We start from the raw sequence: 12,560 nt of genomic DNA on the forward strand, positions 1-12,560 counted from the left end.
CATCAACCTGAGTAGAAAATTAGGATTTCCCGTTATTTGTAAATAATGAAATTCGAGTTTCCCACTTATTTCAAAATTCCAAACTTCAAAGTCATATTTGGACCCCGGGCGTTTTCGGGATGCTTTCATTATTTGTGGGTTTGGTAATTTCAAGTATGCTCTTTCAATACATTAGCATACATTTCATAGAAAGTTCAAAACCTCTCTCCAATCAAGAGAACTGCAGCACTTACCAAGTATCAAAGTCACCACACATGCAGCCTGAATTACTCATGTCGGTGGTAGCAAGACCGGGGAGGCCTAGTGAGTCAGAACAAGCAATAGATTATAAAACTTTATAGTCGAGATCTGGTTGAAGTAGATGATTCCAGAATACTAGATCTATCGCATTATCCCAATTACAGTGGCAAGACACTTTCGAACTGTAACGTTTACGCTGTTTCTTTTAGTAGTATAATAACTGCCCATTGGTGTGCTTGATCCGGGACAAGTGGTAAAAGGCAAGTCTCTTAAAAATCTAGAGACCCCAGCAACATATACAAGAACTCAAATAGCTGATCGGCTACCTGAAACATCCTAAACATTTACAGCCATGTAGTGAGAATTCACTTTCTCGATGAATTCAATCCAGAATTCTAGGCTCTGCAGAGCTTCAACTTGCACGAATATTTGTAGCCAAGTGTACAGAGTTACTGCTACTTTGATTAAGTCTCCATTGAACTTCTATCAGTCTCAGTCTCAGTCTCAGATGGTTGATCAGATGACGAAGGCTGCTCCCCTGCCATCTGCTTCCCAACAGAAGTATTATCAACAGGCTTTTTGAACTGAACCAAAATCATGGTCATATTGTCACAACCCTCGCCACCGGCCGATGGTGCCAAACACCTGTCAAACACTCTCTCGCAAATGACTGAAAGTTTACTGTCCTGTATGATTTAAAAGAAATCTATGTTACTTCTAACGCAAAGTACTTCAGTAATCTGAGAAGAGGGGGGAAAAAAAACTCACGGTTTTCAACTGTTCCCGCACATAATCCACTAGTTGCTGGCTTGACAGGCAATCCCTAGTGCAAGAGAGAGAGACAGACAGGTTTTCATCAAATAACAGTGAACTAACAGAAAACCAAAATGCTTGCAAAAGTTTGAAGAGTAAATTGTTTTTGAGGGCCTGGGATCAAACCTAATTATGACAAAAAAAAAAACAAGACTATATTTTCCCTAGCAGACATTTGGAAAGATGCTTAGTTACCCTTGCCAAGGCAATGCCACTCCAACTGCAGTACCCTATAGTTATTAGAGGACGTCGACGCCTCATAGAAGCTTTAAACTTGCACGAGGGCACTTTAAATCCACAAGTTGTTAGTAATCATTGTAAACCACCATCAGAAACCTCCTATTGACTTGAATTTATGTATGGCTTGTACTTGGGAAAAAAACAACTATAAATGAAACTGACGTGTATGGGGAACATTGAAAAATGTAGTGCCCAGCCATAACTCACCTTAATCTTGCTCTATCTTCCCTTCGCCAAACATCACAAACCCATAACCTAAGATTCTAACCAGTCCATTGAATTAATTTTCCCTGTTCCTTCCCCTCTCATACAAGAATTGGACGTATAACTATAGCTTTAGAAATTACAAAATAAATGAATTATCTTATAGGTTAAAAAAAACTCGATTACAAAAATAATTCAAATTAACTCAGTAAAATTGGACTACTAGAAGTATGAAGAGATTTAGTTGGAATAACACTACAATATACTCGCGTAGAAGGTTCAATGGCATATAAATCAAAATTGATTAAAGTACCGGGCTGATTCTTTGCTTGAGTGAGAGACAGGAAAGATAATTCCTAACCTTATCAGTTGGGAAAGTTGGGAGGGATCTCATAAAATTTCTTTTTCTCCCTCTATCCCTCTGTCTTATACGCATGTAAAAGATTCAAAGAAAAGTTGACTTGTCAAAACAAAAACTTACATATTCCAGGAAGTCCTTCCATCCAAAGCAAAATTGGAAACAAGAATAACAAAAGGCTAATTGAATTTAATAAGAACACATCATAATTAACCGTATAATAAAATGTTAAAAAATGGGAATTAAAGTTATCAAAAACTGATCCCCGAAAATGCAATCCAAGAAACAGAGCTCAACCAAATTAATGAGTTTCAACCATAGTTTTGAATTCAGTTCCGCTTGGACCGGAAACTATACCTCCTTGTTCTATTTCGCTTCAAATCCTGTTGTTTGTTTTTTATCAGGCTTCAAATTCCGGCTCGTTCTGGCCATTACAGCCAGAATTTGCATTACGGTCCAGAATGTGTTTGTGGCAGTTTTGTAATTTTCTTGATCCTGGACAGCATTTATGTAAATTTCGAACCTGGATGGCATTTTTGTAATTCTGAATCTGATTGCATTTCTGTAATTAATCTAATGACATTTCTATAATCATGTTAGTAACTTTAAATGTGCCCCCTCTTTTTTCTAGATTCCATTCTTTTTAAAATTCTTGTTTGCTGATAAAAAATAAAAAAAAAAAAACTTTCTTAGATCTCATTTTTTTCTTTGCTTCTTTAGTGTTGTATCTGAACTCAAAGTTTGTATTTTTTTTATAATGTCACTACCTTTCTTTTTTATGGGTTTCAACATATATTTATTTTATAAAATGTCAATCTCGAAACGGTACACCGGAACACACCAGTACCAAAATATTCTGTTTTAGTACCTAAACTAGAATGGTGACCAGAACAGAATTTAAAACTTTGGTTTCAACATCCAACTCTCCATTGCATTGGATGTGCCCCTTAAAACTTGTAAGAGCTACCAAGAAAAGAAGTAACACAGTGCCAGACACCTAAGGCTTAATCCTCCGACACAGACCATCTACATCTTCACCAGATACACAAACGTTTGGATTCAAAAACCAGAGTTCCAAAAAAACACTTTTTAGGTATTATTCTTACCGCATTAGAGTAAATTTCAGAGGGGACAGCATATTTTGAAAGAAGAGCCACATCAGTGTAACTGAATCCAAGTTCTAAAATGTAAAGTCAATTACATAAACTAATGTGGAGACAAACTTACCAAATCCCATCACAAGCTAGAACAAGAAACTCATCATCATCACAAAGCTCAACCTATTTCATGGAGAAAAAAAGATATCAAATTAGAGCTTGGAAAGAAGAATCTCTTCAAGTGACAATACTTATCACCAGTAATGGTGTTGCAAAACTAGATAGCAAGCAATAAGCAGCCTGATGTTACTTATTTAATGAGTAATGAGCAGCACGATAGTCTCAAAGTAACTTTATCTTATTCAAAAAATAAATTCTTAAAGAGACAGGAATCCAACAATTTTTTCGAAGTAACGGAAGATACAAAATAAAATAATATATGCATCCATGTGTTATGGGAAGAAATATTCAGATGATTAGAGCTAGCCTGGGTTATGCCGACCACTGTCGTCGTGCTTCTAGCCAGTTGGACAAATCTAGGCGGTATTCCACAAATCACAGCTATGTGGACGATGGTTCCTATCTGTATTCTGTGGTGCATATGGCAGGAGCGTAATGACCGGACGTTTGAAGACAAGGAGCACTCATTGGAAGAGCTTAGACTACTTTTTGTTAGAACCTTATTTTTATGGGTCAAAGCTGTTGATTTCAACGGCCTTGATTTTCATGATTTTCTTGTTTCTATTTTTCCTTCCTAGATAGGTGTCACCTCTTGTATACCATCTTGTGTACTTGGGCTATGCCTATTCTTTTTAATACAATCGTTTACTTATAAAAAAAATAAGTAACTACATTCAATCATGAAAATTAAAAAGAATGAACATACTGCATGGTAGTATAAAAGTAACATACAAAAAGAAAAATAAACAAGAAAGTGCACAGTAAAAAACAAGAAAGTGTACAGTAAAAATTTAGTAGTCAATACGATACATACAGTGGTTATGTCTGGAAAGGCAGTGATAATCTGCTTTTCAGCTGGCATATGTTTGTTCTGCTTGAATTCCACATCTCCTGCAACCATCACAATTGTGAACACAAGAAATGGTACAAGAGATTAAAATCTTACCATTTTATCCTTTAAAATTGGGATTAAGATTTAAGAAAGCTTAAGGTACCTATGGCTCTTGCCAAGTTCAAACTTCCATTGACCCGACCATACTGGATAAAACCACCAGCTTTCAGAATCCTATCCTTCTCGATCTCAAGGTCAGGTTTGTGATCTTTAGACAAATTATATGCCTGCACATGAAAGCTTTGATAGGGCATCGTACAAGCACATTTTGATAAAGATTATACAATTCTAGGTACCATGGATTCCCTGGCACACCGAAAGAAGAAACTCCTTTTGAATGATAATTAACCCCACATTATATGGGCTTATACAAAATTTAAGCAGAGAGTTAACTAGGGCAAGGAACAAGCATTGAGATGTCAGATTCACCTGAACCTTCAAAAGTTATGGACACAAGGGCACAGAAAAATCATGTGTCCTGTTTTCCTTCAATACTCTGGCCAAGCATTGAGGTTCCATGCGCATGTGCATGTGGCACCAATTGGAAAGGGTTCCAGAATCCCGTAGGACCTCAACCCACAATTGTCTTGTATGGATATGCAGGAAGGAATGCACCCAGCCCAAGCATTGAGGTTGTTTGTTCACAATAAGGGATTCCAAGTGTGTGTAATTGTCTACAAAGATGCATGTAACAAAACTTAACAAAATAAAATTTCCTCCCGCTGGCAGACATTCTCTGATGGGTGTCTGATACACATCTCACATCACCTCCATGTCATACGTGCCATACTTCATTCACTTTGAAGTTTCCATTCAATTAAGCTTTACCATCCATTCAATAATATATCAAGTAAACATTTCAAAAGAATGCACATAGATAATGCCCATTAACATATAAGGACAGCCACTCGAATATCTTAGCATTTCCATAATGGAATCAAAAGACCAATAAGAAGTAAGCACAGATTGGCCATGCATGTCATGCGACAATCCTCACCATTTCAGATCAAAAATTGAAGAAGAGCATAAAAGTGTTTTAAAACTTCTCAAACAGGAGGGACCGATACCTGACCCTTCTTGGATATTACACATCGAGAATCACCAGCATTTGCAACAAGAAGTTGATTCTTTCGGATGATCGCCACACAAGCTGTGCTTCCACAATTTGGTCCGTCAAAGTCAGAGTGAGGCCCCTAGTTTGCAACACAAACACACTTCATAGATTAAATTTCAGTTCCATAAATTTTCTAAAGAATGAGTTTTGCCATATGTTGAAGCTTTTTCTTTTACAATCCTACACTTATTTCAGATAATGAGCCTTTACGACATTGTTGCGTATGTTGTGAGCCGGAGGGTGGGGGGCGGACTTCATCAAAGCATCCATTCCTGCTAGATCTTCATGTCTGATAATGTCCCTTTTTTCTCTGAACCTCTATCATCTCTTGCCCCTTTTTTCTTTTTCAAAAGAAAAAATCCAAAGCAATAGTGGATAAAGGGATCATAGGAAGAGAAGATAACTCTTCCAATAATCTTCGGACTTGAGCCCAAAAGCGCTTCACTCTCACACAAGCAACTATGTCTTTTCAACCAAAGGCTCTATCTAATCATTGCAAACATTAGCATGGACATTCGATACTTCATCCCGATATCCCATTAAATGAATGTTTCAAATTTCCTCCAACTACCATTTGAATACACTCATGAAGATTTTTATAACTATATTTCTTTCTTTGGCCTCACTTATTCAAGTAGCCTTGTTTATATACACCAGCAATTATGTGCTTGTTGCTTGTCATTCTGAGTGAACAGGATCGGGCTGTAAAAGTTTGTGCATGAAATAACTATTAGACAGCACTCAACTTGAGATGATCACCATTGAGCTATCGCCTAAGCCGATCAGTACTGGACTATCAAAACATGATTGAAAAACCTAATTCAGTAACCATCGAGTATCTTACAAACGTGTCAAAACCATTATTTTTTTTTTTTTTTTTTTTTGACAAATGCAATATTCTATGTGACAAAAAATGAAACGCATTTACAACTTCTACCAGCAACTTCACAACTCTGAAATGTTTTAGATGCTGCAGTAATAGTTTTCTGTATGTTTCTAATTGAGTTATGCTTTCCAGCTTGGCATTCTGTTATCTTCATTCAGATTCATATTCCTTGCAAGTTCCAAAATGCTACACCTAATCGTATCAAGCTAAAAACCTCCATTTTCAGAAAAATAACCTATTTTCAGGGTTAGAAATAGATTTGCATAATGATTCACAAATATAACAGTTCTTTTATACGACAAACTGTGTGACAAACTTTAAATGACTTGTGATGAAAGAAGATATGCTCACAATTCGAAATTTCACCCAGATTATATCATAAATAAATCGCAAAGATGTTTCAAGAAAAATAAAAAAGGAATTTGGGAAAACATGTAAAGTTTAATTCATTAGCAGGTCTAATAGACCACGTCAAATTTAAACATAGTTATGGACGTTAAAGCACGAAATTCCATGTAGATGTCCCATCAAAATATTTCTCATAAGCATATGTGATAACGGTGATCAGTATAGAAAAAAGGCACAATTACTGTGCCAGTGCTACGTTTTTAAAATTACTACATGAAATAAAAGAACAAAAAAGGCTAAAAACCATTCTGCTGTTATTATTACCTCCTCTGACAGCCAATTATCGTTATGGTTATTGACTTCACCACCCCTAGGAGACCATATCAACCCTTCTATCATGCCAGAAAACTTTTCCATTTTATCTCCAAGTATTGCTAATTCTCTCCATCCTCTTTGCCCACACATCATCTCATCCATTCTGCACCAACCCACAGCATGGAAATAAAATAGTGAGCAAGTATTCGATAGAGAAACCCGTCTAAATCACCAATTAAACCATGAAATGGGACATTACCATGCCACCAGAGACCCATATACTGACCCTTCCCTCATATTTAATTTGTCCAATTTCCTATTAAGGATGCTACTTAATATTTTATACTCTCAGAAGTATAAGCCCAAAAAAAAAAAAAAAAAAGCATTCCACAACAACGCTAAGCACAAAGGGAAGAAATCATATAACAATGGCTTGTAACGATATATGTATAGGCAGTTAGGATATTGAAATGATGTGGCAATAAAGGCAGCTGGTATAACAAACAGCTTTGTTACAAATTCCTGAGATATTCATAACATCCTACTGACAGGTAAAAGACACTTTCCAGCTAGCCTATGGTTGATTTATGATTCTGTAAAGGCATCCACTGATTTATTTATAGCAGAGGCATGCACTGATAACGATGAAGTGATGATTAAGAATGAAAAAATGAAGTTACCTTAGAAATGCTTTCTGTACTGCAGTACCTAAATCTCCAGTTGCATATGCATCATGCTTGACCACCTGTTGGTGAAGATACTTGGCACAGAACTTAGCAACTACTTTACCTGAAAATGCATGGACTTCATTAAGCACAACTGATGCAGCCAATGAAAACAAAGCTCAGTTTCTGTAATTTCTAAGGTGAACTAACTAGAGCATGTGTGGATAATGAGAATTGAGAAGAGGTTTACTTATCAATAAAATTTGTTTACTTATAAAAAAAATAAAAAAATAAAAAAATTGAGAAGAGGTTAAAATAAAATTTTTTTGAAATATATTTATATCAGAGTTTGCGAAAGTGGGCAGGCACATTTGAAAACTTGTTTGGAGAAAATTCATGAGGATTTTTTTGTTTGGGTTTTTGTGAAAATTATTTTAGTTGTGTTTTTCCCAGAAACCTAAGGAAATGATCAGATGAGTTCTTTTTTGAGAAAAAGAAAATTTTTTGGGACTTAAAATACGTTTGGACTGAAGTTGAAGAATTTTCTTTTTAAAAAAGGGTGTATGTACAGCAATATCTATGTAATTTCTGCAATTCTTATGAATTAAAAGTATCCTGCTAATTAATCCAAGTCATGTTAACATGAAAAGGATCAGCTGACTAATAAAATCTTGTAAACCAAGTCATAAAATTTAACTTTAGAAGATGCAAATGGCAACCAAGAGTGAAAAGTATTTTCAGTACAAAAACAAACTATAGTTAAAGAAGTTTTTGATGGAGAAGGAATATAAAACAAATGAAACTTATTAAATTCAAATGCTGACCTCCATGGCCATCATAAACACCAAAAAAAGACGTGGAACTGTCCAAATCTGGATAAGCTGCATGCTATAAAAAACAATTTAAATTTAGCAAATAATCGAGAAGATAGAACAATCCCTGGAAAATCGTTACGAGTCCATCAGATAGACCAAATAAAAAGACAACCATATCATCTCTAATCCACATGGCAAAGACACCATCCAAAGAGAAACCATAACCCTGTCAAATACTTGACTGTCCTCTGAACAATTGGACAATTGTTAGATATAAAGAAAGCAGTTTTTTTTCAAACATTAGATATTCAAAACTTCAAAAGTTTTTGTGCTACACTGCTACTTCAGACAAAGAACTGTTTATTTTATTTACTCCCAGGGTCAATTAGACTTGAGCTTAAGACCTGTGCCAACTCCAACTCACCTTCTTGCAAACAAGGACAAAGAACATATTTGTAATTGTGGTTCACCAAATCATATAAATCAACATAGAAGGACAAGCACATTTATGTCCACAACTCCAAGTAGAATACCTCTAGCCCATCGTAACTGGAAACCTCCCAAAGGTGATTGTACAAAATTACAATTTTTATGGATCTTCAATGTTTGTTCCTCCGGATGGATTAACATAAATACAATGCCAATATATGCCAAACTAGTTACTATTCTATACAAGTTCTCTTTTTTATTTATATGCAGTTCTCTTTTTTATTTATATGCAGTTTTATCCTGTACAGGCAATTATTTCTTTTTCGGCTTTGGTTGCTGCCTTGCACTAATTAAGAATTTTTTTATCAAAACACCCGTAATATATATATATATGCAAATATTTATTTCGGATCATTTCTCAATCCAGGTAATAGAAAGTGCATGTCAAGAAAATATTAGATAGCTTGTCATACGAGTGGAATGAGAGTGGGTTCGTGTGATATCTCTTAGCTCAACTCTTGCCCAAAAATAAAAAACTCTAATGCTACTACCATGTAAAGAAGCATTAGCCATGATGATTGGACGAGGACAGAATTTTACGAGGATATACAGTGCACACAGGTTAAACCAAAAACAAATAGAAATGACAAGAATACAAAGACTACTCACAGCATCTTCCATGGTAGCACGCCACCCTTGCATTGATGAAAACCCATATCTAAGTCTGTCATTTTCACCATCTTCTGATACCTTTTCAGTCTTGGGGGCACTGAGATATATCCCCATTCCAACTGGAACAATACCATCAATCACCGAACCCATCCCACAACGATTAGGCTCAATGACCGCATTATCAAATTATACACACAAAAATAAATGTACATTTATATGTGCAGAAGCATATAGTTCTGCTTACCGATAAAAAAATAAGCAGAAGCATATAGTTTTGTTTACCGATAAAAAGAATATATGCAGAAGCATATAGATGCATACACACACACATGAGTAATTCTACATACAACCGTGAAGTGCGTAAAAGCCGCGTAATCTCTTTGAAAAAGAGTTGAGTCCACTATTAAAAAATTAATTTTTTTCATGTGGGTCCCATATTTTATTCATTTTTTTAAAAGCGATTACGCGGCGGTTGCATAATTCGCGGTTGCAAATATTTTTTCTCTTCTATCATCAAACCCAGTATTTATCTTGGATGGAATCTTGGGACATGAAATGACAAAAATACGCCTGGATATGCGTGGAAAATTATAATATCATCCTCTGATTAATTATGGATAAACAATCAATATCATACAATTAGTTTTATGCAAACCGACAAGATTTCCCCCTGATAATTTTGGGCAAAAGACTGAGCTACCCTAATAGTGATTGTGAATTTTCAATTCAACAATTAAGTGTTTATTTTGAGGAATGGGTGGGTGTTTTCAGTGGATATGTTTGACTGTCAATGGGTTAGAGTTTCGATTTGGCAAAGGTGGCTGAGTTTTGAGTTTATGTGTGCAGATTTTTGCTTCAGGGGGTGGGTGCCTGTTTGAGTAATCTGTTTGACTTTTGTGAGGTAAGTGTTTCTACAGCTTAGTGTTTGGAAACTTAGGGTTTGATGACCTATTGTTTAGCTGGTTGGCACCAAAGCACGTGATTGTGTGGGAGCAAAAAAGAGTGATGAAGCCTTGATTTTATAGTTTCATAATAACAAATAATTTAGCTTCAACAATCAGTCATTTAGTCTACTTGCCTTTCTTTGCACCAAAATTGATCTGGCATCAATGTTCACTCAGTTTGTCAAAAGTTACATGCATGCTTGCACATAAAGGTTGACACAGATGATTAACTCTTTACCTAGGCCACCACATCTACATTAGGGCAAAAGCACAAGACCACATGATGGCTTTTGATAAGTAAGATTATAACATGGCATTTTTTATAAGCTTTTGAATAAGCAATGGAGAATTTGACTAAGAAAATGCAAAAGGTATAGCCGAGTACATAGGAAGTATACATTTTTTTATAAGTACAACACGACTTTATAATATGCTCATAAAAGATGTTTTGTATCCTGTTAGTTCGCTCTACAAGTAGCATTATATGCAGATTATTTTATTCAATTTCAGGCTTCCTTCATTGAGAAGAGGCAGGTTTCGAGATATAAGTAAGACAACTACAAATAGGGGCAATAATAACAGTTGGGCGTTTCATTTTCGGCTTTAGTGCCAGAACAGTGCGTTTAGGAGGTGGATGTCAAGAAATGATACTTTGCGGCCCATATTAGGAGCATTTATGTCTCTAAAAATGAATGTGAACATGTGAACTCAAGTTGCAGTGTTTTCTATCCAAAATAATGGTTGGATTTGAAGGAAGGAACAACTCAGAGCAGAAACTTGGATTTTGTTCGATAGTGTGCTTGAAAAATACACGGTAGTTTAGGCAGGTCATTTGTAATTTATCCAAAAAATAGAGCAATTACAAATCTGACGTTTCTTAGCACGGCGACTCTTCCATGCTGTGTCTCAGGCAAATCGAATTTTCCATAACCAATCACTACACCCTTATCAAGCCACGATTCCAAGCCCACATCAAGAAACACAAATTAAAGGCTCAAACATGCCTCGGACACTAACCCTGACGAGCTTGTCGAGTGAAGTGGGCTAAGTCGGACAATAAATTGTCAAGAAAGTAAAAATTGGAGAGACTTCATTACCGTTCGATGTTTTCGTTCCTTTTATCGGCAATCAAATATACAGTCTAACCAGAAATTAAAAAACAAAGAAAAAAAGAAACTACAATTGAAAACAAAGAAAAAGTAGATACTCGCAAAAGCCTTCGGATAATCTCAACAAAAAAAAAAAAATTAAAAACAAAAAGAATGAAAGGGTTCTAGGGTTTGCAATACAGACTCACTTGGAAGGCTAATCGGCGGTGCCCGTGCACTGATTTCAGCGAAGCAAGAGAGAGAGAGAGAGAGAGGAGAGAACGATATAACAGGCTAAACGGCCTTTGATCATATATCGTCGGGTTGGATCATATATCGTCGGGTTGGATCTGCGTCTTTCTTTTACTTTCGCGGGTATTTGGTAGCTTTTGTCGATACGTAGGTCGTAGGCAATGATTTGTGTCCCGAGTTTAAAAGGGGCATGCCTTTACTCAAATCAAAAAATAAAAAAATTTATTCATCATCTATCTCAACATCTCATTATGATATAGCATTAAATAATAAATTTATAAATAAAATATAATAAATAATTTTTAATTATTTAATAACATATTATGAGATAATGACAAAATAATGAGAATTAAAATGATGAATAAAATTACTCATCAAACAATTACAAACCTAATGATAGCCCGAAATTGAGTTTAGGCACAACGAGACATCGTTTAGATAATGAGATTATATGAGATAAGATGATAAGTGAATAATAATAAAAGAATTTTACTATAAAGAAATTTGTTGTACAACACACTATTTATAGTGAGACTCATTATAATTTAAAAAAAAAAAAAAACTGATTATTTTCTAGCATAGTTAACATGGAAACTTTTCGCATCAATAATATGCGAGGTGTGTTGAAAAAATGTGTGCTAAATAGATTTTCTCTTAATAAAATAATTGATAAATAATAGTAAAATGGTTCGAGTTAATATGTTTTATAAGATTTTAAAAAAAATGAATAAAAATATTATAAAGTTAAAATATTTTTATAATATTATTTTTATTTTGAAATTTAAAAAATTTGAATAATCTTTTATGTTTTGTTTGAAAGTTTTGGAAAATTATAATTATTAAATAATGATTAGATGAAAAAGTTGAAGATTTAAAATTAAAAAATATTTGTGTTTGTGGTGTTTGGATATTGAGATGAGATTAGATTAAATGAGATGAGATAGGAGGATCTTGCTATCCAAACGATACCTAGATATCATATGATTAAAAATTAATATTTATAAAAAA

At 34.9% G+C, this 12,560-nt stretch overlaps 1 protein-coding gene across 1 annotated transcript; it reads right to left on the reverse strand.

Moving 5' to 3' along the window:
• Nucleotides 1–304: 304 nt before the first annotated feature.
• On the reverse strand, nucleotides 305–11,672 carry LOC121262480 (probable protein phosphatase 2C 60). Its single transcript, XM_041164970.1, has 11 exons — nucleotides 11,510–11,672; nucleotides 9,266–9,387; nucleotides 8,177–8,240; nucleotides 7,368–7,476; nucleotides 6,697–6,850; nucleotides 5,092–5,217; nucleotides 4,128–4,251; nucleotides 3,947–4,023; nucleotides 3,083–3,135; nucleotides 1,009–1,063; nucleotides 305–926 (listed from the first exon to the last, which is right to left on the reverse strand). The coding sequence occupies exons 2-11, from the start codon at nucleotides 9,380–9,382 to the stop codon at nucleotides 705–707; spliced, it is 1,101 nt and encodes a 366-aa protein (XP_041020904.1). The 5' UTR covers nucleotides 9,383–9,387; nucleotides 11,510–11,672; the 3' UTR covers nucleotides 305–704.
• Nucleotides 11,673–12,560: the final 888 nt, after the last annotated feature.

The sequence above is a fragment of the Juglans microcarpa x Juglans regia genome, chromosome 1D, assembly GCF_004785595.1.
Source record: "Juglans microcarpa x Juglans regia isolate MS1-56 chromosome 1D, Jm3101_v1.0, whole genome shotgun sequence".
In the NCBI taxonomy this organism is placed as follows: Eukaryota; Viridiplantae; Streptophyta; class Magnoliopsida; order Fagales; family Juglandaceae; genus Juglans; species Juglans microcarpa x Juglans regia.